The sequence below is a fragment of the Balaenoptera acutorostrata genome, chromosome 9 (genome assembly GCF_949987535.1).
Source record: "Balaenoptera acutorostrata chromosome 9, mBalAcu1.1, whole genome shotgun sequence".
Lineage (NCBI taxonomy): Eukaryota > Metazoa > Chordata > Mammalia > Artiodactyla > Balaenopteridae > Balaenoptera > Balaenoptera acutorostrata.
The window spans coordinates 7,989,283-8,011,553 of NC_080072.1; the positions used below are offsets into that span (position 1 = coordinate 7,989,283).

Genomic DNA, 22,271 nt, shown 5'->3' on the forward strand with positions numbered 1-22,271 from the left:
TATCTTCCTAGCAGGGTTGTTGTAAAGATTAATTGGTTTCAGAAACATGCTGCCCTGAGCATGGTGTCGGGAATGCTCTGGGCACTAAACAAGCTCAAGCTGCGGGCATCATCAGGATGACCAGCCCGGCCCTGTTCCTGACCTCTCTGCCCAGGACATCTCCTGACTCTTGGGCTCTCCTGTCCCCGGGCTGTGGTGGACCTGCCACCATATCTGCAGCCCCACGCAGCTGCATCACTCCCAGGGTGGCCATGGGTCACTCACTGTCTCTCCAGGTCCTGGATGGTGTCAGGGAGTGGAAGTCCCCAGGTCTCCAGGAGGAAGAGGACAATGAGGTTGGAAACGATGGGGATGACACCGTAGGGGGGGGCCAGCAGGGGAAGGACCTCGCGGGTCATCCTGGTCAGGGGGCCCATCACAGACCCCCGCTGACCTGCTGAATGCAGGAAGCCTTCTGCTGTCATCCTGTGGGTAGAGAAGAGGGCCGGGACCCTTGTCACAACTGCCACTTCAGAGGGGCTACTTGGCTGGGCCAGGGGAGGGAAAGCTGGGCTGCTGGAGTCGCCCTCCTCAAGGGCTCTTCTAACCCCACCTCCTCCATTGAGCCCACCTAGATTTTTCCCATCCAAAGGGGCTTCTGCCTCCTGGGAACATCCAGAGTCCTTCACGGAACTCTCTAGGGCCCACCCTATTCTCCCTGGTCTCAGGTAATTTGGAGGCTTGTCTCAGGGCTCCTGCTAGGCCACGGAGCTCCCAGTTCAGACTTTCTATAAAGTATCAACAAAATCAATAAATGTGTGTCAAAAAAAAAAAAAAGAGTGGACGAGTGAGTGAGTGAGTGAGCACCATGAGTGAGGCTGGGCCAGGCCTCTGGGGGCCGGGGTCCAGCCCTGCTCTTCAGCTAAGTCCTTGGCCACCCTCAGCCTCAGTCTACCCAACTGCCCAATGCAGGGGTGCTCTAACTCTAGACCACTGGGTTCCGAGGTGACCTGGGGCTCCCTTGGGGCAGGGAGGGGACAGTGGGAAGCAAGCAGAGTCCCCACTACCCCGGGTAGCTCTTGGTCTCCTCACCAGGGCTCTTATGAGATTTCACCTGAGCAGAGAGCTGTGTGGCTCGAAGCGGTTTCCAGCCCAGAGGCCTCCCGAGGTCTCTCCGTGGGGGGGCTGCCTCCGAGCCTGGACTCTTGGGGAGGGGCTGTTTGCGGAGGCCCTGGCTGAGCAGGTGCCTTTGGGGGAAGGACTCCAGGGCGTCTGCTCGGTTCCATGTCCTCGCGCTGGGTCCCCCTCTCCCTCTGCTGTGTGTCCCTGGATGCCCAGCCCGTCTCTCTACCCCTGCCGCGGGCCCTCGCAGGGGTGTCCCTTTCTCGCCCGCCCCTGGCCTGGAGGTCCCTCCTGGGCCCAGCTGGCAGCCCAGCCTACCGCAGCGAAGTTGGGAAGAGTTCCGGCTTGTAGACCATGATGCAGGTTAAGCTGATGCCAAAACATCCCTTTCCCAGCACAGCCAAGATCACATGCAGGGTCTGCAGATCTAGGCAGAGGAAAGGGTGAGAGTGGGGTCTGCTCGGGAGGGTCCCCAGGAGCCTGAAGCAGAGTGACTGGGTTCTCCCACAAGGCTGATTTGAACTGAAAGCAGGTCCCGGGCATTGTGACCCGGTGCCAGCCTGCCCCGGGCCAGGTGGTGATGCAGTGCAAGATGACATCCTGGTGGGTGGGCCGGGGGTGGGGTGCAGGGCAAGAACCCAGCCGGGTCTGGGGTGGGTGAGCCTGGGGGCAGCTGCGGGTGGCACTCGCGGGGTGACAGTGCCAGGGCTCCTTGGGCCCTGAGGGTGCTTCTTCCCTCGAAGGAGAGAGTCATGCCAGGCCCAGGCCCACAGCAGGGGCCCTGGGGTGCCCAGCTACCCAGAAGCCTTCCCACCACCCCTCAGCCTGCCTGTGGGGCCCCTGCTTCCACACAGAGCCTCAGCTGGGAAGCCAGGGTGCAGGTCACAAGCCAGAGGCGCGCCTGGGCCTCACCTCCCTTCCCGCACGTGGCTGGGAAGAGTCATAAACTCTCAAGTGCTCGGCTTTGGAGTTTTTCTCAGAGCGCTGCACCTCGCTCAGAGTTTGGGCTCCCGACTGCTCCTCCCTCCTCAACCGGCCCCTCCCAGCTGCTGGTCCTCCCTTGCCTCCCTCCTGGCTTTGCTGCCACCGTGGGACACCTGTCCCTGACCCTCCCCCAGTCACCCACCTTGAGCAATAAAATGAGACACGGAGAGGGTTTCTGGGGCCTCACAGCCTCAGTCAGAAAGGAGAGTGAGACCAGGGCCCATCCCGGCTTCCCCAGTGCTCTGCCTCTTGCTTCTTTTTTTTTTTTATACAGATTTTTTTTTTTTGTCATTAATGCACCCACATTTTATAGTATCTGCAGTATGAGGTTTTTAATTTTTTTATATAAATTTATTTATTTATTTATTTTTTGGCTGTGTTGGGTCTTCATTGCTGCGCGCGGGCTTTCTCTAGTTGCGGCATGCAGACTTCTTATTACGGTGGCTTCTCTTGTTGTGGAGCATGGGCTCTAGGTGCGCAGGCTTCAGTAGTTGTGGTGCGCGGCTCAGTAGTTGTGACGCGCGGCTTAGTTGCTCTGTGGCATGTGGTATCTTCCTGGATGAGGGCTCGAACCTGTGTCCCCTGCATTGGCGGGCAGATTCTTAACCACTGAGCCACCAGGGAAGCCCCCTTTTGCTTCTTTTTTTGTTGGCCATGTGGGAATCTTAGTTCCCCAACCAGGGATCAAACCTGGGTCCCCTGCAGTGGGAGTGCAGAGTCCTAACCACTGGACCGCCAGGGAAGTCCCCCCTCTCGCTTAGTTAACAAGAGGAAACACCACACACACTCGGCCTGGTGCCTCTCCTGCCTCACTTGGAGCCCCCCTCAGCCTCCCGGACCCTTCTTCCCACTGCAGACTTGGCCTCTGGCTTGAAGTCTGGTCCAGGCCTGGCTCTGTCGCTTGCTGCTGAGGGATCTCGGGCACCTGGCTTCGTCTCTCTGAGCCTCAGTGTCCCCAGGAAAATGGATGGAGGGCTGGTTGGGCTGTGGCAGTAATGGCCTTGGGCAGAGCCAGGGTACAGTGGCCCCTGCCCATCCTCGGGGCCGGGGGAGGGGAAGAGGCTGGAGGGGGTGCAGTGCAGTGGACAGGCCAGCAGGCGCCCGGGCCGGCAGCCCCTCAGCCTTCCCTCCTGCTGCCCTGGCTGCACCTTGTGGGACCAGCATGTTGGCCAGGATGGCGAGGCCAGCCACAGCCAGGGAGCCGGCCAGGGTCGTGTGGCGGCCAAAGAATCTGAGCACGAGCGTGGTGGTGATCCGGGCCCAGAAGCCCACGGCTCCAAAGAGGACCTGGAGGAGGAAGATGTTGCTCCCCAGGTTCTGCAGGCTGAGGACCAGCCCATCGTAGGAGAGGGTGAGGGGCAAGCTGTGGGGCGAATCCAGAAGCCAGGTCCCTGCCCCATGGAGGAGAGGGCACCCCTGCACCATCACCTACGCCGGGGCTGCACCAGGAGAGCAGCACCAGCCCAGACCCCCGGGCAGCCTGGTGAATGCAGGATGCATCTCCCCGGGGTCAGGTTGTCCCAGGAAAGGGTGGGGAGGGCGGTGGCCCCATCCATCCCACGTGTGGGCCTTGGGTGTTAGCCTCGGGTGTCGGCCATGGGGGGCTGGACGTTGCCTCTTAGGCTCCGTCTCTACCAACCAGCAGGAAAACACGACCCTCTCTGGGCAGGTGGGGCAGTGGGTCAAGCTGACCTGCCCCTTCGCCAGGCTCTAGCACCCTCTGGCTTTGTTTCCTGTTCCCAGTCGTGGCCGGGAACCACGATCTGGGTCCCACTCTACTAGCCATGGACCTGGGCAAGTCTCTGCCTGGCTCTCTCTGGACACGTTTCTTTGTCTTGAAACGTGGGATTAATAATAGAATGGGGTCTCAGTGGAGGATGCTGGCCTGCCCCCTTCAGTGCCCTGGGGAGTTCTGTCCCCCAGCTGGGGAGGGCATCCCATGGCTGGTCTACACGGTCCAGAGAGACAACTCAGAAGGGCCACCCCAGCTCCCAGGCCCCCAGGCTGGGGCCTGGCTGTGACGGCGTCACCACGACGTCTCCCCTGCCCCTGCTGCTTCCTGCCCTCACTGGCCCCCCTCTGCTTCCATGAGAGGTGATCCCTAGAGCCCCCTCTGTGAACTGCCTGCCCGTCGACCTCCATCTCAGAGCCTGCTTCCCAGGGGACCCCCCTGACACAAGCTCCTGAGTAGCTGAACTTACAGTAGCTGAATTTCTACACCTTGGAGATTGAATCTGGCCCCACAAGTGGCCATGGTGGGAAATTATTCTCCACCACTTTTCCAATCTGTCCCCAACCCTGCTTCACCCGGACGCTCCTCCCAGCCCTCCCCTTCAGCGGCACCTGACCGCCGTCCTCAGGAGACATCTGGCACCACCAGGCCAACAACTGTAGAGAAAAGCTGCGATTCCTGCAGAAACGCAGTGCTTCCTGAAGTTTGTGAAAGTGACTTGACAAGGGCCAGGCTGGAGCTGAAAGCGGCTGACCCGTAGGAATCTAGAGCCTTAGCCGGTAACAACTGGGTTAACAGAGACAAGAAAACCCATGAGGGTGGCCGCTTCACAGCCTGTGATTTGAATAACAAAGAGTGCAGAGTGGCCCCTGGGAGAATTGAGGAAGCCTTGATGGTTTTTGAAAGAATGGCCCTGGACATTCAGTGGCCCTGGGCACTCCTAATTTATCAAGAAAAAAAAAAAAAAAAAACTTAAGCAAAAAAATAGAGAGAGAGAGAGAAGCATTTGATGCATTCTCTGTCTGAGATGTAGCACGTATTTGCCATTATAACCCAGATGTGCTTAAATAGAGCATAAAATAAATGTTTTCCTAATTTTGAGTTTTATTTCAAGATCAAGGCCCAATCAAACCTGACCCTCACTTTTCGATCCACTCTTCTGGAAGTCACTTAAACTGAATTTGTCTTAAGGAGCCTTTTCCTGGTCCCAGGTACCCCTGGGAGATGGGGCCTCCTGGGGCGGGACGGGGTGTCCACGCTCAATGTGGGGCTGGAGGGTCAGAGAGCAGGACGAGGAGGTAGCTCAGCCTGGGTTCAAATGCCTGCTCTGTCATCTTGGGCAAGTTTCTTGCCTCTCCCAGCCCCTCTTTCCCCATCTGCAAAGTGGGGTATAAATGAACTTATGTCATGGGATGGCTCAGAGGGGGATGTGTGTGGCCAGCACGTGGTCCCTGCCACCCTCTAGGAGTCCAGCTGTCAGGGTGAGTCCAGTGCTGACCAGCAGTGACCCTTTCCAGCTATTGCTGGTCCCTTGGCTCTGAGGACCTGGCTCTGCCTCTGCTCTGGGCTTCAGCCTGACCCTGGCACCCTGCCCAGGACCACAGCCCAGCCCTGCCTTCTAGCTGAATTCCTGCACAAGCTGGCCTCCCGATCACATCTGTACGTACTCTGTCTCCCCCACCTGCTAGGCTCCTGCCTCCTGGGGGAGCTGCCTGTTCTGGCCAGAAATGTACCCCATGAGGCCTGCAGGGGCTGTTTTCCCGCTGGACACCCCGCCCTCCTTAGCCCCGGGAGGGATATGGCGTACCTCACTACCAACAGTCTGCAGCTTCTCCAGCGGAGCGCGCGCATACGGAACAGACCCAGCCCTGACCGGCGGGACTTCGCAGAGGCTACGTCCTCCTCCGTGCTGGACATCAGTACCTCCAGCGATGACAGGGGCAGTGAATGTTGGGGCCATGGCCCTGCCCCACCCCCGTGCCGGGAACGGTGTCCGGATGGGCAGGGTGATAGGGAGAGCCTGGCCTTGGCCTCTGGAGACTGGAGAGCCCTGGGGGTGCGGGTGGCCTGAGGGGAGAAAGGGTTCTCTCTGGCCCCTAGCTGAGCTATCTTCTGCAGACCCGGTCACCCTACTCAGAGCCAAGGAGCAGGTCTTGTGTCCCAGCTCTAGTCTCTGAGCTGCAGGCTGCAGGAAGGTTTTGGCAGTTACCCCGCAAAGCCCTACCATCCCTCTTCACTCCTCTTGGCTGGCATCAGCGCACGCCCCCTCCAGCCATTGGATCCTCCCAAGTACCCGTCCAGTCTCTGCCTGCACCCCGGGCCCGGCCTGCCCTGCACTCAGCTCAGCCCTGGTCAGCTCTAGCTCATGTCCTCTTGGAAGCTTTCCCTGATCCTTCTGCCCCCAGGGAGCTCTGTGTCCTCTAGTCTCCGTCCGCACATCCTCCCACACCTACTTCCTTGAAATAGCTACCTTCAGATAAGCACATCCTGTTTCCCCAAATACGCTGAGAAGCCCCGTGAGGTAAATGAGCAGTATATGTGGATTAAGGTGATGAATAATAGAGATGGTGATGTGGGTGTGCTGTTGTTGACAATGGTTGTATTGTTGTTACTGGTGGTGTTGATGGTGGCTGTGGTGGAGTTGGGGATGGCGGTGATGAGGATGGCAATGATGGTGGTGAAGGTGATGGTGATAGTAATAGTGGTGGTGTTGGTGATGCTTTGTAGAGATGTTGATGGTGATGTTAATGATGGTATTGGTAGTGCTGGTGATAATAAAGGTGAAGTCAATTGTGATGGTACTGCTGGTGGAGGTGATGATGGTGGTGGTGATGGTGGTAATAGTGATGGTGGGTCTATGGAGAGTTGTAATGCTGTTGATGATGGTGTTGATATTAGTGGTATTATTATTATTATTGGTGGTGGTAATGATGGTAGCGGTGTTTGTGTAGAAATGATGACAGTGGTGGTGATTGTGGGTGTAGTGGACATGGTAATGGTGGTGATAATGGTGATGGTGATGGTGATGGAGGTGATGATGGTGCTGATACTGGTGGTGATGATGATGGTGGTGATTATGGTGATGATGGTGGTGATGATGATTATGGTTGTGGTGATAATGGTGGTGATGATGGTGGTGATAATGGTGGTGATGATGGTGGTGATGATGATTATGGTGGTGGTGATGATGGTGGTGATGGTGATGGAGGTGATGGTGGTGGTGATGGTGTTGGTGGTGATGGAGGTGATAATAGTGGTGGTGATGGTAGTGGCGGTGATGATGGTGTTGATTATGGTGATGATGGTGGTGATGATGATGGTGGTGGTGGTGGTGATGGTGGTGATAATGGTGGTGATGATGATGGTGATGATTATGGTGATAATGGTGGTGATGATTATGGTGATGGTGATGATAGAGATGGCAAAACTGACAACAGTGGTGGTGATGTCGATGGTGGTGTTTTGATGGTATGGGTGTGTTGATGGAGGTGGTGCTGGAGCAGATTGGGGTAATGCTGGTGATAATAATGATAAAACATCAGTGGATGTCCTTCCCTGGGTCATGTCCCACACTCTGTATCACAAATAGCAGCATCTCACCTCTATAGTCAGTGTCTTTTTGGCTTCCTTGTGGCCATTTATCTTGGCCACATTTTTGAGTTCCTGAAGCGCTCGATCTGTTTTGCCCACCATAATCAGCCATCGGGCGGATTCTGGCGGCCACCGGTTAAAGAAGCAGGTGCTTGGCTGGGTCTTTGTTTTCTTCGTGTAGATGGGCACTCCCCCCAGGTCATGTGGGGAGGGGGTGGTGGGCAGCAGACCTGCTGGCTGCAGCAGGAGTGGGGAGAAGGCAGCCGCTTCTTCCTCTGCACCGCTAATACCAGGCTGGGAAGTCCCTGGTGGTCTCAGAATAAAGATGAGTCCCAACGCCTGGCCGCCCTCTTCACCAGCCCCCACTCCCTGGCACCCCATCTGGTTTCCCTGCTGCCAGGAGCCTGCCCGCCCAAGCCTCACATTCAGCCAGCGCACAGGCTGCCTGGAAATGGGGTGATTCTGGGGTCATTTCTATGGCAGAAAGCTTGCATCATGCTGCATTTTAAAAAAAACACACACATTTAAAACATCCCCAACCGGAACCAAGTGGTTTTATGAAAGTAGTAGGCTTCTTCCCAACCTCAGGGGCAGATGGGCAGGGGGAAGCATCTCCCTTTTGCAAGGGTCAGGGTTTTTCCAGCCCACAGGAGCTCAGCCCTGTTTGCAGCGAAGCTAAGAAAAACTTCTGGAGGCAGTTTGACGAGGTGGTTACAAGAGTCAGCCTGCCTGGATTCAAATCTTGCCTCTGGCATGCAGTGACTGCGTGGCCTTGGGCAAGTCACTGGCCCTCTCTGGGCCTCAGCCCCTCATCTGGAAGTGGCAGTAATAACATCATCTTGCTCATTAGAAGGAGTGTTGATATACATCTGGTGTTACCAACAGCACCTGGACGCACCCAATCAGTGTGACTAGGGCGGCTTAATCAGTGTAACTATGGGATGGTCTTCCTCCTTTCTTCCTGGTCCTGTTGACACAATAAACCTCCATGTAGTCGGTGACTTTTGATCTATTTTATTTGCCGATGGGTCCCCAGTGCCTAAAGCCACGTCTGGCACAGAGCAGGAGTGCAATAAATATTTGAGAATGAATGAATGAGTCCTTAGACTTCTCTACACCCCACAGCAGACCTTCTCAACTCTGGCCCACGGGCACAAGAGAACTTATGAGGACAGGAATTTGTGTTTATTTCCCTGTATCTCTTCTTCTAGTCTCCACCCAAGCAGGTATTTCCAGACCTTAGGGATTTTCGCAGCACTGGAAATAATAGTGATACTATCTTTCCATATCCAATGCCTGACTTGGAGGTCCGCAGGCTGGGCAAGTGATGTGAGGGAGTGAAGCTGGTGGGTGGGTGGGGCGGGGGGTGCTGGTGCCAATGTGAGGGAAGAACGGAGCCCTCAGCCTCAGGCCCAGAGGTCAGTGGGCTGGAGGGAACCATGGACCCCTGGCTGAAATGCCCACCCCGGAACTCTGAGCCCCCAAGATGTCTCTCCCCAGTGGGGTCTGCTCACATCATTCTCTTCTATGGTCTTGGCACCTTGGGAGCTGTGGCCAGCCAGAGTGGTAGGGCCCCTCTCACCCCGGGTCCCCCTCCCATTCAGTGATGTTCTCCCCAAGGGAAAAGGCCCCAACTGCACTGACCAGGATATCAGGAAGGTGACCAAGAAGGGCACCAACAAGGCCAGCTGGAGGGCTCGCCGGTCCCACAGGGCAAAGGCCAGGCTGCCCATGGCCATCTGGCCGATGCTGCAGGTGCATCTCAGTATCATCATGGTGACGGCCCTCGTGCGGGTCGTGGTCCAATCCACCACTGAAAGGTGGGGGCAGATGAGCAGGTGAGGGCCACATGCAGTGGCCTTGAGCCCCCTCCTCCCCACCCCGACAGGGCTGGGGCAGGTGATCAAGGGATCCACTGAGCGTCGCTGAGGTCAGGATGATGCCAGACAATCCAAAAGCGCTCAAAAATCGTAGACAAGGAAATTGGGGGCAACGATGGGGCTGATGCTGGCCACGCCACCTGCAGGCAGCGCCAGCTCAGAACTGGCTTCCGCCCAAACCTATTTCGGGAGACAAGCACAGTGGGGGCCTGGAGAGGGGCCCTGGGGACTTGGGCATAGAGGCAGGGACTTGCCGCCGGAGGGCCGAAGGAGGCTGGGGCACCTGCTGGGGCACCGGCCAGTGCAGGCAGCACCTCCTTCTCGGATCTCCTAGGACCACGTACAGAGTGCATTTGTTATAAAAACGGCAGACGCCTTGCTCTCTGGGCCACAGTTTCTCCATCTGTAAAATGCAGGGATTCACGATGACACACTGAACAAGGGAGGAGCCTGGCAGGAGGCTGGGCGCACATGGCCTTGGGTGACCCAGGCAGCTCCCCCATGCCTGTGACCGGAGGGCCCTCAGTCCCAGTGAGGTCAGCTTAGCCCGAGCCACCGCTTGCATTTAGCTGAAGTATGTGTCAGTCAGACTGGAGAGATGTGGGCGAAACTTGGCCTTGCCTGTCCCAGCAGCGCCCAGAAGTAGGGACACGCGCCCCAGATCCGGGGTGAGGTCTGGAGGCTGACACCTGGCGCTGACCCCAGGCTCGCCAGGCGACCCTCAGACTGATTGCGATTTGGCTCCTGGTGTGGGTGGCCCCTGGGGAAGGATAAGTGGCGGCACGGCGGCCAGTCCTCTGAAAGTGCAAACTGGACCACCTCCTGCCTTGCTGCTCAGGCTCTCCGCTACACTCGGGATAACATGAGGCCCACAAAGAGCGACCACTGTGCTGGCCTGGCCCAAGCTCTGCATGTGATTCACTCAATCATCACAGACCCATGGGTAGGTGGCAGGGTCCCCACTCACAGGAGGAAGCCCAGAGAAGCAACAAACCCGCCTTCTAAGAAGCTGGGACACATGAGGTCCCAGAGCCTGCACTGCCCAGAGTCCGGAAGCCATTCATGCATTCAGCGTATTATGATTGTGCGCTATATGCTGGGCACTGAGGATACGGCCCCAAGGCCCCTGCCTTCTTGGAGCTACGTTCTCGTGGGGACACACACAGTAAACGAACTAACTAAAGCTGGGCACCGGCAGAGAGAGCCAGGAGCTGTGATGGGGAGCGTGGGCAGGACCATGGGACCTTTGTGCCTGAAGCCGGAAAGGCCTCTCTGAGGAGCGGCCTGGAGCTGAGGCCTGCGTGCTGGGCACGAAGCAGCTGTGGGCAGAAACCTCTAGGCAAGGCTCGGCCACCGGCTTCAGTGGGTTCTGTGTGCTGGACGGGAGCAGCGGTGCCCCAGGAGGGGCTGGCGTGGCTCAGGGGGAGAAGCCAAGTGCTGAGCAGGGGTGGTGGGGTGGGTGGGGACTGTCCTTGGTGTGGGAGCCCAGAGGACCTCAGGCTGGGCAGCGACCAGATCCACATATAAGCCTTTGCAAAGTCACTCTGAGCTCTGCAGCAGAACGGAAGGCCCAGTAGAGGCAGGAGACCCCAGAGGAGGCCGTAGCAGGGCCAGAGAGGGCGGTGGCTTGGGCGGGGGACAGCGGGCGTGGGGGAGAGGGCGCTGGGCTGGGGCTGTGCCCTGGAGGATGAGTGTGGGCGGTGAGGGTGGGAGTACAGGGCTGGCTGTTTTCCAGAATGGAGTCTGGTGGGGAGGGGGCTGGGCTGCAGGTGGAGAGTCAGTGGCTCAGCATTGACGGTGGTAAGTGTGAGGTGCCTCCAAGTCTGCAGTTGGGTTTACAAGCTGAGGGGGTGCAACGCGGGCGTTTTCAGCACTGGCCAGCAGCGCCCCATGCAGGAGGGGACCGCAGACAGAGAGAAGGTCCCGGACAGCGTTCTGCGTGCTCCACCTCAGGAGGGGTGTGGTGGGGGGCAGTGGAGGGGCGATGACGGGGGAGGAGGGAGAGGAGTATTTCTATTTCATTACATTTCATGTACTTGGAGTTAAAAGAAAGAGGGGTCTGTCTATGCCCAGAAGACCATCAGCTCGCTGAGGGCAGGGGCTGTGCAGTGCTTGGCACACAGTAGGTGCTCAAGAAAGTTTGGTGCAATAGCTGAAGATAAGAGCCAGTGTTCAGGGCAATTTCTCAGCTCAACCTGGCATCGAGGTTCAGACATTGGGTTCTTGGCTCCCTGGGAACCTGGGACGCAGACCCCAGACCAGGGGAGGCCCTCTCTTAGGAAACACGAATGCTCACTGGACATTTCCTTACCTCTGTCCCCACGGTACTCACTCTGTTTTGAAGGAGCTGGGAGGGGGAGAGATGCTCACCGGTGGGAGAGGAGGCCCCAGGTGATCCACCCGCCATGGCCCCCGCCAGGTAGATGCACTGCCCTAGGGGCTTCAGGCCCTGGTGGTCACACACCAGGTCCCGCCAGAAGAGAAGGAGGGTGCATCAGCCTGGCTCAGGGGGTGTGGAATAGCAGGGCCAGGGTGGCAGAGGAAGGTCCAGGACCCCCAGAGGGGATCTGGCCACCCTGCATGGGGTCCCCAGATTCCTAAGGCCAGGTGACCCAGGTGGAAGGGGGGTGTGGGCAGCGGGCCTCAGCCCCCCACTGGCAGCCAACAGCGTGGCGCATGTGACACGGCTCTGGGTCTGATGGCGTGACAGCCGCTCCGAGTGGACAGTGGTGGGTGGTGGTTAAACCACAGGCTCGAATTCTGAGTCAGCTGATGACCTACCGGCTGGTGCCCCTGGGGGCGTTCCTGCACCTGGCAGAGCCTGTCTCCTCCAGAAATGGGGCTGTACGGTTGCTTCTCTTACAGGGCACGAAGATGAGCACTGAGGGCTAAGCACGTGTCACCGTGGTTTTCCCTGCTGCCTGACGTGGACCAGACAGACATCACCTGAACATTGCCCCCATCACCTCTCCCCCCCAGATCTGCCCTTCCCTTCACCAAGGCCTGGCCGCTCCGCCCACGGTTCCCCCTCCATCTCCGCCTCTCTTCCCTTCACCGAGGCCTGGCCGCTCCGCCCACGGTTCCCCCTCCATCTCCGCCTCTCTTCCCTTCACCGAGGCCTGGCCGCTCCGCCCACGGTTCCCCCTCCATCTCCGCCTCTCTGGCCTGAATCGCTGCAGGAGGAGCCCCCACCCCACAGGGCATTCTCCACCCTGCAAAGTCACCTCTTGAAAATGCAAATCAGATCACAGCATCTCCTAGTCGAAAAGCCTCCAATGACTTTCCTTTGCACTTAAACAAAATCCGGGCCCCTTCCCCACACTCCCCGGCCACTGCAGGACCCCTCACCCTCTGTGCCAGGTTCTGCTCTTTCAACACCCAGACAAGCTCCTACTTGGACCTCTGTCCCAACTGAGCTTTCTCCCGAACTTCACGTGACTGATTCCTTCTCTGTCTTTTAAAAATTTTATTTATTTATTTATTTATTTATTGGCTGTGTTGAGTCTTCGTTGCTGTGCACGGAATTTCTCTAGTTGCAGCGAGCGGGAGCTACTCTTCGTTGCGGTGCGTGGGCTTCTCACTGCGGTGGCTTCTCTTCTTGCAGAGCACCGGCTCTAGGCGCTCGGGCTTCAGTAGTTCTGGTGTGTGGGCTCAGTAGTTGTGGCTCACAGGCTTACTTGCTCCAAGGCATGTGGGATCTTCCTGGGCCAGGGCTCGAACCCGGGTCCCTTGCATTGGCAGGTGGATTCTTAACCCCTGTGCCACTAAGTCCCTGATTCCTTCTCTTATAATCCAAGTCTCATCTTAAATGTCACCTCTTCAGAGAGCCCTTCCCTGCCTGGCTCTCCCTTCCCTACTAGCAGGAGCTGCGTTCTCCTTTGTGCTCACTTATGACGCAGGGGCCTTGAGACTCAAGGCAGGACAGAAAGTGATGGAGAAGTTCTGGTGCCTGGCTGCCTGGGTTGAATCAGATTTGAGTGTGCTTTAGCTGTGTGTCCTGGGGCAAATTACTTAACCTCTCTGGGCTTCGGTTTTGTCACTTATTAAACGGGGTCAATAATGAAACCCACTCAAGAGATTGTTGTGAAATTGTGATGACAGGGAAAGCATCAGAACAGTGGCTGCCACTTAAAAGGCACAAGGTATGGACTTGGTCTGCTGTTATTACTGGTTTAAATGTTGACTGATTCTGAATTCTCCAGCAGAATGTAAGCTCCTAGAAATCTCCCTGTCCATCCTGTAACCTTAGCCTTAGATCAGAATCCAGGCCATCCCAAGTGATCAGTAATTACGTGTTGAGGGAGTGGCATATCATTTAACAGCGGTGATGGAGTCTATCTCATCCTCCCAGTCACTGGGAGGCTGGGAAGGAAGGAAGTGGTGGGGTTGGTTGGGGCGGGTCGGGGGGAGGCCCTCACCTCGGTCATGATGGTGGAGGTAAACGTGCTGCGGTCGTAGACCCAGCCGTCCACGCACGGCTCCGTGGCAGCCTCGCTCCAGTTGGTGGCCATGGCATTGGGGTCCAGGAGCTGCCACTGTGGTTGGCGGAAGTGCAGACAATGGTGGGGCTCCTGGTTGGGGCTCAGTGGGATGGAGACGGGCAGGAGGGCCTCGGGGGTGAGGTTTGCGGGGGCCTCAGAGGCATTGTCCAGCACGTGGGCACAGCAGCGGTGGCCTGGGACAGCGGCTGAAAAGTTCTCCACAACTAATTGGATGGGCGCCCAGACAGAGAGGAGGAAGAAGGTGAGGACCTGCAGGGCCTGGAAGAAGCCCACACCCTCAGCCTGCTCCAAGAGCTCAGTGAACACCATGGACAGAGATGCCGGCACCTAGAGCAGGTCTCCTGGGGGTCAGGGAGCTGGTGAGTATCCAGCCTGCTGCCCAGAGCCACTAGCAAGCGCAGGCTCTCCAGACCTTCTGCTTCCGCTCGCCACTCGGCCCCGTGGGGGTGGGGCAGCTGTCCAGCAGCCAGTCAAGTGTGTCCCAAGATGCCCAAGATACTTTGAAGAAACCGCTCCTCATCCAGTTTCTAGGAATGACCGCTCAGATGCTCCACTGCTCTGGAGAGGAGATAAGACTCACTGGGGCATCTGGGGCACCCTGTTCTCCAACACCAAGAGTAAAAGGTCAAGAAACTTAAAAAAAAAAAAAAGACTCGATGCCGTGATGTTACTGAATTACAGCTGTGGAAGAAACATCAACCGGGCCGTGGCCTCGTTGCCACGGTTAAAGTTAAATCCCAGCAAGGAATCCTGGGGGAGAAAGGCAGGCTCAGCTACTCAGAAAGGCCTCAGCAGCTCCCTGCGGGCCGCCTGATAGCATCCTTCAGTCTGAACTTTCAGAACCCTCTACATGCCCTCCTTCAACCAGGAAACTGTTGGCCGAACTTTCACGCATCCTGGACCATATCAGTTCATTTGGCTAAAGCACAGAAGTGAGGATCAGGCAGGGCCCTCCGGAGCGGGGCTCCACCACCCTGAGGCTGCAGGGAGGCTGGGGGAGGTGGGAGTGGGTGTGCAGAGCTGGCAGGAGGGCCCAGGCCTGGGCTCTGTCCCTCCTTACTGTGTGCCTCCTACCAGGCAGCATGGGGACACCAGCTCACAGACGCACTATTTCAGGAAATTTCCATTTCAAGGTTCCAAGTTGCCTTTATTAGATTGTAAGCTCCCCCAGGTTGGAAACCAAGGCTACGATTTCCTGGCATCCCTTAGAAGGCCCTCGGGGGCCCTGGAGCTGAGCAGACTGGGGAAGTGAGTAAAGTCACACCTCCCTGACCCAGTATCTGATGCCAGTCCAGCTTGGTGTGAGGAGGCGGGCAGCCCCTGCCCCAGCGCCCCACCCTGCGCTATGCCTCTTAGTAACAGCTGCTCCTGGCACCAAGGGCTTGCTGTGTGCTCAGCTCCATGCTGACCACGCTGCCTGCACTCTCTCATTCCCTCCTCATAGCAGCCCAGGAGAGAAGCAGTACTGATTCCCCCAGACAAGGAAACTGAGGCTCAGAGAGAGCAGGCAGGTTGCCCAAAGTCACACAGCATAATCAGGATTCGAACCAGACACCACAGCCTGTGCTCTCTTCGAGGCCCCTGGCTAGCTGCTGTTTGGTCTCTAGCTTGTCATGTACCAAATCCCAGCTAAAGGCTGGAATTCAGAATTTGGGTCAGAATTAGGGCCTCCCAGGTGCAAGAAGAATTGGCTGAGTCAGTTCCGGAGAGAAGTCTGAAGAGCGCTGGAAGTGTGGGTGAGGTGTGGGTGGATGTCTGGACCCTAAACTTCCCAGAAGCTCCCCAGAGCGCTTGGGGAACTCAGCCAAGATGGCGCCCAGCCAGGAAGCCGGGAGTCAGGGTTCTGGGCCTGGATTTCAAAGCCCGGGCCGCTGCCTCTCGGGCAGGAACTCGTTGTGAATTTTAAAATAGCAAATAGAGAGAGGTGGGGAGAGAACCAGCCCAAACTAAAGCCCAGGAGGCCAGAAGAGAGGGGCTGATTGGGAGCAGCCCCCTCCAAAACTATTCCAGGCCAAATTTTACATGGAAAGAATCATGCTTCATGCCTAGGTTTGTGCAAACACCATCATCACAGGGGCAGGCCTGGACCCGGGGACCATAACCTTGAGCAGTGACCTCCGCTCTCTGGCCCCTGGTTTCTGACCTGGGAAAGGAACTGTTGCCATGTTGGTGTTTCAAACCTTAGCCAAGATCAGAAACCATAGGAGTGCTGGTGAAAATGCAGTTCCCCTGTGGGCCCAGGAATTTGCATTTAAAAATAAGCCCTGAGGTGATTCTGCTGCACTAGGACCCAGGCCTCCCTTGGATAGTGGCTGGGCTAGAGGTGGCTACTGAAATCCCAGGGTCTTCGAGAGAATTCTTTTCTCCTTCTACCTCCTTCTTCCATATGCTTTAAAAAATGTTCTCTTCTTCCCTGCCATTTGCCTGTCATGGACGCCCCTAGGCTTTGCTTACAGGAGAAGGTCAAACCTCCTGGATTTGCCAGAAGGCTCCCGGAATCTCCAACTGACTTTCCGCTTCCAGACCAAGGAATTTTTAATTTGTATTTTCTCTTTTTCTGGGGCTGCAGGGGGCAGGTCTGGGTGCAGCTGCTCCGCCACCTGGTGGTCACACCCGGGAGTGCAGCATTCCCAGCATCCCGCTCATCCTCACCCATGTGCCCATCCCCCAAGAATACCGAAGCAGAGGTGGGAAGAGGCGGCCTTGGGGTGGGATGCAGGCAGCCTCGGATTGTAGCCACCAAGCCCTCCAGACTGTCTCATTAAATTAATTCATGTAAAGTGAACCCCTGGTTCTCGTAGAACCAGAATTGCCCTTGGGGTTGACTTTTCTACCCAAGGGCTCTACCAATTCAAGCCAAGGCCAAGGGACTTCCCTGGTGGCACAGTGGTTAAGAATCCACCTGCCAATGCAGGGGACACGGGTTCGAGCCCTGTTCCAGGAAGATCCCACATGCCGTGGAGCAACTAAGCCCGTGTGCCACAACTACTGAGCCTGTGCTCTAGAGCCTGCGAGCCACAACTACAGAAGCGCACACGCCTAGAGCCCATGCTCCGCAACAAGAGAAGCCACCGCAACTAGAGAAAGCCCGCACGCAGCAACGAAGACCCAATGCAACATGCCCCGCCCCCCCCAAAAAAAGCCAAGGCCAAACTTGGCTGTCAAATGACCTTAGGCAGTTCACTTCCCTTCTCTGAACTCCAGGGTCCCTTCTCTGAATCTCTAAGGTGGAGGCCTTCCGCTTACTTATAGTGAGATTAAATGAGATAATGAATGGCCTGACAGTGGGTATTAACCACCACCATCATCACCGGCATCGCACTTGACCCCTTATTCTTCCTTTTTTTCTTTTCCAGTTGAAGTCACAGCATTTCAGATCCATCTGGGCTCACTGTATTTTGGCCCCTCCCTGCACTCCTAGAAGATCCTAGGGTCAGGAAAAGGTGAGGGTCTTTCCTGGGCTCACACAGCAGGGCAGGGGTGGAGACTTGTATAAGTCACAGACTCATGGGGGTAATGGAAGGAAAGCCCCTTCTCTGCTGTCTTAACTCCAGCACTTCCCCCCCCCCCAGAGGAATCCACTCAAATGCTTTTTTCTGTGTATTCAGGAACACATCAACATTAATAATTAGTTGTCTTTGAGAAGTTGTATGTGTACACGGCAAACAACCCAATGGTCCAGCACTTTGTAAAATGACAAATAAAAGTCCTCTTCCCCCATCACCTTCACCTGCCCGGAGGCAGGTGCCACCAACCATGTTTATTCTTCTAGAAAAATCTTAGAGCATCTTCAAATATATGCATCAAGTTTTAAAAGTGTTGAATAGGTAGTCAATTTGCAAGATTCGGAACAGAAAATGTAGACAAGGTATACAATGAAGCGGCTCCCCCACCTGCCCCCTTCTGCAGTCCCCACTTGCCACCTCCACCCTCAGGTAACCTTTTAAAATTTCTTGTGCATCCTTTCACATTTGCTTCCTAAAACATAAGCAAGGGCAAATGCGCATTCTTATTTTGCTCCCTTTTATGCAAAAGGTACCTTTGCACTTTGTGTTTATTTCCACACAATGGTATACCTTGTGCATCCGAGAACATCCTGATTCATTTTCATAGTTGCATAGTATTCCATTGTATGGATTTCCATAATTTACCTAACTGGTTTCCTGTCGATGGATAGTTGGATTGCAACTAATACTTTGATATTACAAAAAATGTTGAAATGAATAACTTTGCACATATACCCTTTTGAATGTGTGCTACTGTATCTGTAGAATAAAATTCCAGAAGTGGGATTATGGAGTTGAGGTGTCAGTGAGCTGGTGGCCTTGAGAGGCAGCCCCAGTGGCCTCCCCAGGGACACCCTCATGTACACTGTCCCCAGCTTCCTAACACACTGCACTATGACCACACTTGTGGGGTTTTGCCAATATCATGGGTGACAAGTAGTATTTTAAGGCTGCTTTATTTCATCTTTCTTTTCTTATGAGTGAGGCTGAGCATCTTTTAACATATTTAAGACATATTTGCATTTCTTTTTGCATGAACTGTTTCTTCTTGTTCTTGGTCTATTTTTTGATTATGGTCTGTGGCTTCCTTAGCAATTTCTACAAGTCCCTTTTATGTTAGGGAGGTTGGTTCTTTGCCTGTGATAGAAATTGAGAATATTTTTAAATGTCTTTGGACTTTGTCACCATGCTATTGTTATTGATCTTTTTGCATGTAGAATTTTTTTTTTTTTTTGGTCATCAAATTTTCAATCTTTTTTTTTTGACTTTGGGATTTTTGTGGCATAATCTGAGAGGTCTCCTCCACACTATGGTGATGAAGGAATTTTTTTTATGGTTTACCTCTTTAAATCAAGAAGGATTGTTGGGTTTGTCACATGTCTTTTCAACACCTATGGGGTTGACAGGATGACTTTTCTTGTTAAATCAATGAATATGATGAATTATGTTAATAAATTTCCTGAATCATATGAACGAGTTTTCCAAAGAATGCTGAACCATCCTTTCATTCCAGCAGTGAACCTACTTAGACAAGGGCTATTATTCCTTCAATGTGCAGCTAGATTCTGCTCGTTAAGGTTTTATTTAGAGCTTTCCACGACTCTTCGCGTGTGAGATTGGGCTGTGGTTTCCTCCCTTCCTTCCTCCCTTCCCACAATCTTTGTAGGTTTCGGTATCAATGTGATACTTCATTAAAAATAATTTGGCTGCGTCTTCTCACGCCCTGCCTCAGTTTACATAATGGAGGGCTTTTCCTCCATCCCCAATATGTAGGAAGGCTGAGAAACGGGAGCCTCTGGGACCGGGGAGGAGAGACGGTGGAAGAGGGTCTCAGCTGCACCTGCAGGTTCCAGGAGGTAGGATGTGACCAGACAGTCTCATATCTGAGCTTTATTTCCTCAGACGGGTCCAGGCTGCCAGGTGCTCATGTTCAGAGGTTGTCTCCTCTCCAGTGGACCCTGGTCACCACAGCCCCCTCCCCGCCCCCCGTTTATGCTTTGACCAGATGCAAGAACCGTGATGTCTGGAAACTGCTGGAATCGTCCTGCAACCCACGGCCTTGTCCACTGGTCCTTCTCAAAGCAGGTGGCCTGAGACTGGACTTTCCCTCAGCCCCAGCTATGTGGACTCAGCCCTTGTTATTTGCCTTCTGCTTACTTCCTTTGGTTCTGTGGGAAAGGGGGCAAAGGACTTCTTTTCTGTACCTTCTGATGGCACCTACTGCGGGTACCCGAGGGCTTTCTCTGGCTGCGGGAGCTCGAGGGGGCCACGTGGAGCAAGTCAGAAGTTTCAGAGACATAAGGCCCCCAGAGCAGCCTCCAGCCCGGAGCTGGTGGGTCCATCCCCAGCTTGTCTAGCCCCAGTGCCACGAAGGTAGCCGGCTTGATACCATCCCCTGTGGGCTTCCTTCTCTTCCCTGTCTCATTTCCCCTCCTGAGATCACCTCCAGATAAATGGTTTACACTCAGACCTTTGGAGGAACCCAACCTAAGGCAGGGGGTCCCAACCCTCTTTTGTGAGGCGTGACAGTTGGTCAACAGGGGTCCTGGGATTATGTGTGGGCGCCAGGCTGATGCCTCGGTTACGCTCCGGACTACTGAGGAGGTGGGTGACTCATGAATAAAGGAGGCTCAGAGATGTCGGGTGATTCCCTCAAGCCTCACAGGGATGCCACAGAGTGGTGAGCCCCACTCCCAACCCCACCCCATACTCCTTCAGGGTGTCTGCTGCTGGGGGTTCCCCTCTGTGCATTCGCCAATAGACTAAAGGGACAGAGACTTAGAGACAGAAGGATCCTGAGATGCGTCCTCACCCCTCATCTTGCCACAGAGAAGAGCCTCAGAGACATAAAGTGCTGGCCCCGGGGTGGAGGGGTGATGGGGCAGCGGCCAGGATCCAGGTATCCCCGCTCGGTTCTCTCCACACTGCCTGCAGCCACCAGAGAATGACCATGAAGTCACTGGTCACCCGTGCTCTTCCGCCTGGACATAACTCCCAGCTGTTATGAGACCCACTCTCGCATTTGTCTCAGAGGGCTTGGGATTCCTCTCATTGCACATTGTAAGGGGCTGAATGGTGGTCCCCAAAGTGACTCTCCAGAACCTGGGGATGTGACCTTATTTGGCCAAAAGGTCTTTGCAGATGTGATGAAGGATCTAGAGATGAGAACATCCTGGATTACATTAAATCCAATGACAAGTGACCTTATAACAGACACACAGAGGAGAGGCACAGGGAGAAAAGGAGGTCAGGTAAAAACAGAGGCAGAGATTGGAGGGATGTGGCCACAAGCCCAAGAGCACCTGGAGCCCCCAGAAACGGGAAGGCACACAGAGAGATGGTCCCCCAGAGCCTGTGGAGGGGCACGGCTCTGCGGACACCTTGAATTTGGACTTCTGGCCTTCAGAACCCTGAGAGAATAAATGTCTGCTGCTGTTAGCCACCTGGTTTGTGGTGCTTGGTTACTGCACCCTAGGAAACTCAGACACACATTTATTTATTCCACTTGGTTCTTAAATTTTTTTCCAGCAATTTCCCTCCACCTACCAAGACTCAGATCCCAAAGGCTGTGAAAGAATTCATCATTACTTCAGCTCCACAAATACATATTAAACACCTACCAGGTGTCAGGCCCCACGCTGGGCCCTGGGGACCCAGGTTGAGTCAGCAAGGAGGTATGTTCAGTGGAGAGACAGAGGTAAAAAGTCACCATGACATAGTCTGATCACACAATGTCAGCAGGACCTGACACACATTGGGACAAAGCAGAAGACATTAACTGCTGGGGAGGGGTCTCCGGAAGAACCGAGAGAGGGCACAGGTCTGAGGCAGGGAGAGGGAGGTGGGGTGGGTATTTGAGGAAGGAGAACAGCAGGTGCAAAGGTCCTGAGGCGGGGGGGGGGGGTGGCGGGGGGCGGGGAGAGGTGAGAGGAGAGGGTCTGGGCCCCAGAAGAATGTGTAGGGATGGAGGACTACAGGACTAGAGTAGGTAGGGACCCTGAGCACAGAGCCCACCCGCTGGCTCTGCCCCCGAGGGTGACGAGCAGCTTCAAGAAAGAGGGCTCCACTTGTGTTCACAGTTTTGAGAGATCTTCTTGGCCAGTGTGGGGATGGGCTTGGACAAGACGGGGCTAAAAATAGGAAAAGCAGCAAGAGGCTTTTGCCAGGCCCCATACCACGCCTGGGCTGAGGATGGTGAGAGTGTAGTTTCAATAATTATTAAAGAGGTAACGATATGATCCACCCGCAGAGTGACCTGCTGGATCCAGCAACATCCCTCCACACAAGTATCATCATGCACAATCCTTTTCGTCTTGATAGCACGTACTGTTCTTCAGAATTCTAAAGTGTCTCTTTTCGGTGACGGGGCGTCTTCCTGACCCGCAGAGTGAGCCTGTCTTGGTCACACGCTGTATTAACCTTTAAGCTTATTTATCAACCCCGGGTCAACCGCTCTCCCCACATGCACATCTTCTGCCTTGAAAGGGGCCCTCGAAGCTCCGTGGTTGGGAGGGTTTTCCCAGCTAGGTTCCAAGGGTGGCCCACACTGTCCTGGCCCCTGGCCAATGTCACGGGCTGCTGAGTCACTCGGGCCCGAGACAACCAAGGGTTCCTGGACACCCGCCACGTGTGCTGGCTCCACACACAGGCCTCACTTTGTACTTACGGGGACCCGATGACAAACTCTGAAACCGGACACATGTATGCCTATAGGACCTTGTCTGACCCAGCCTCCAACCCTGGAACAGAGCCAGAGCCCTTGATGTTCTGAAGAAGGGGGTCTCACCTGCCCAAGCCCCCAAGCTGATGGGCGCTGTCGCACCCGGGCACACCCACCCCCAGCACCTTCCCCCTGGGGTGGCATGAATTCCTGGCCAGTGAGATGCCAGGCAGGAGGGCCTGCGGCCTGGCCGGCCCAGCATCGAGACTCAGGCCTGCGTGGGCATAGCACCTCCCCGAGAGACCACAGGACTCT

The 22,271-nt window shown here is 55.4% G+C and overlaps 1 protein-coding gene across 1 annotated transcript; it reads right to left on the bottom strand.

Moving 5' to 3' along the window:
- Positions 1-260: 260 nt before the first annotated feature.
- SLC22A11 (solute carrier family 22 member 11) lies at positions 261-14,099 on the bottom strand. Its single transcript, XM_007174465.2, is given in 12 exon segments — positions 261-465; positions 1,420-1,528; positions 3,234-3,448; positions 5,625-5,740; positions 7,418-7,564; positions 9,049-9,221; positions 9,325-9,378; positions 9,381-9,428; positions 9,431-9,468; positions 11,659-11,686; positions 11,689-11,791; positions 13,707-14,099. Coding segments are annotated over 12 exon segments (1,629 nt in total).
- Between the last annotated feature and the right edge of the window lie 8,172 nt (positions 14,100-22,271).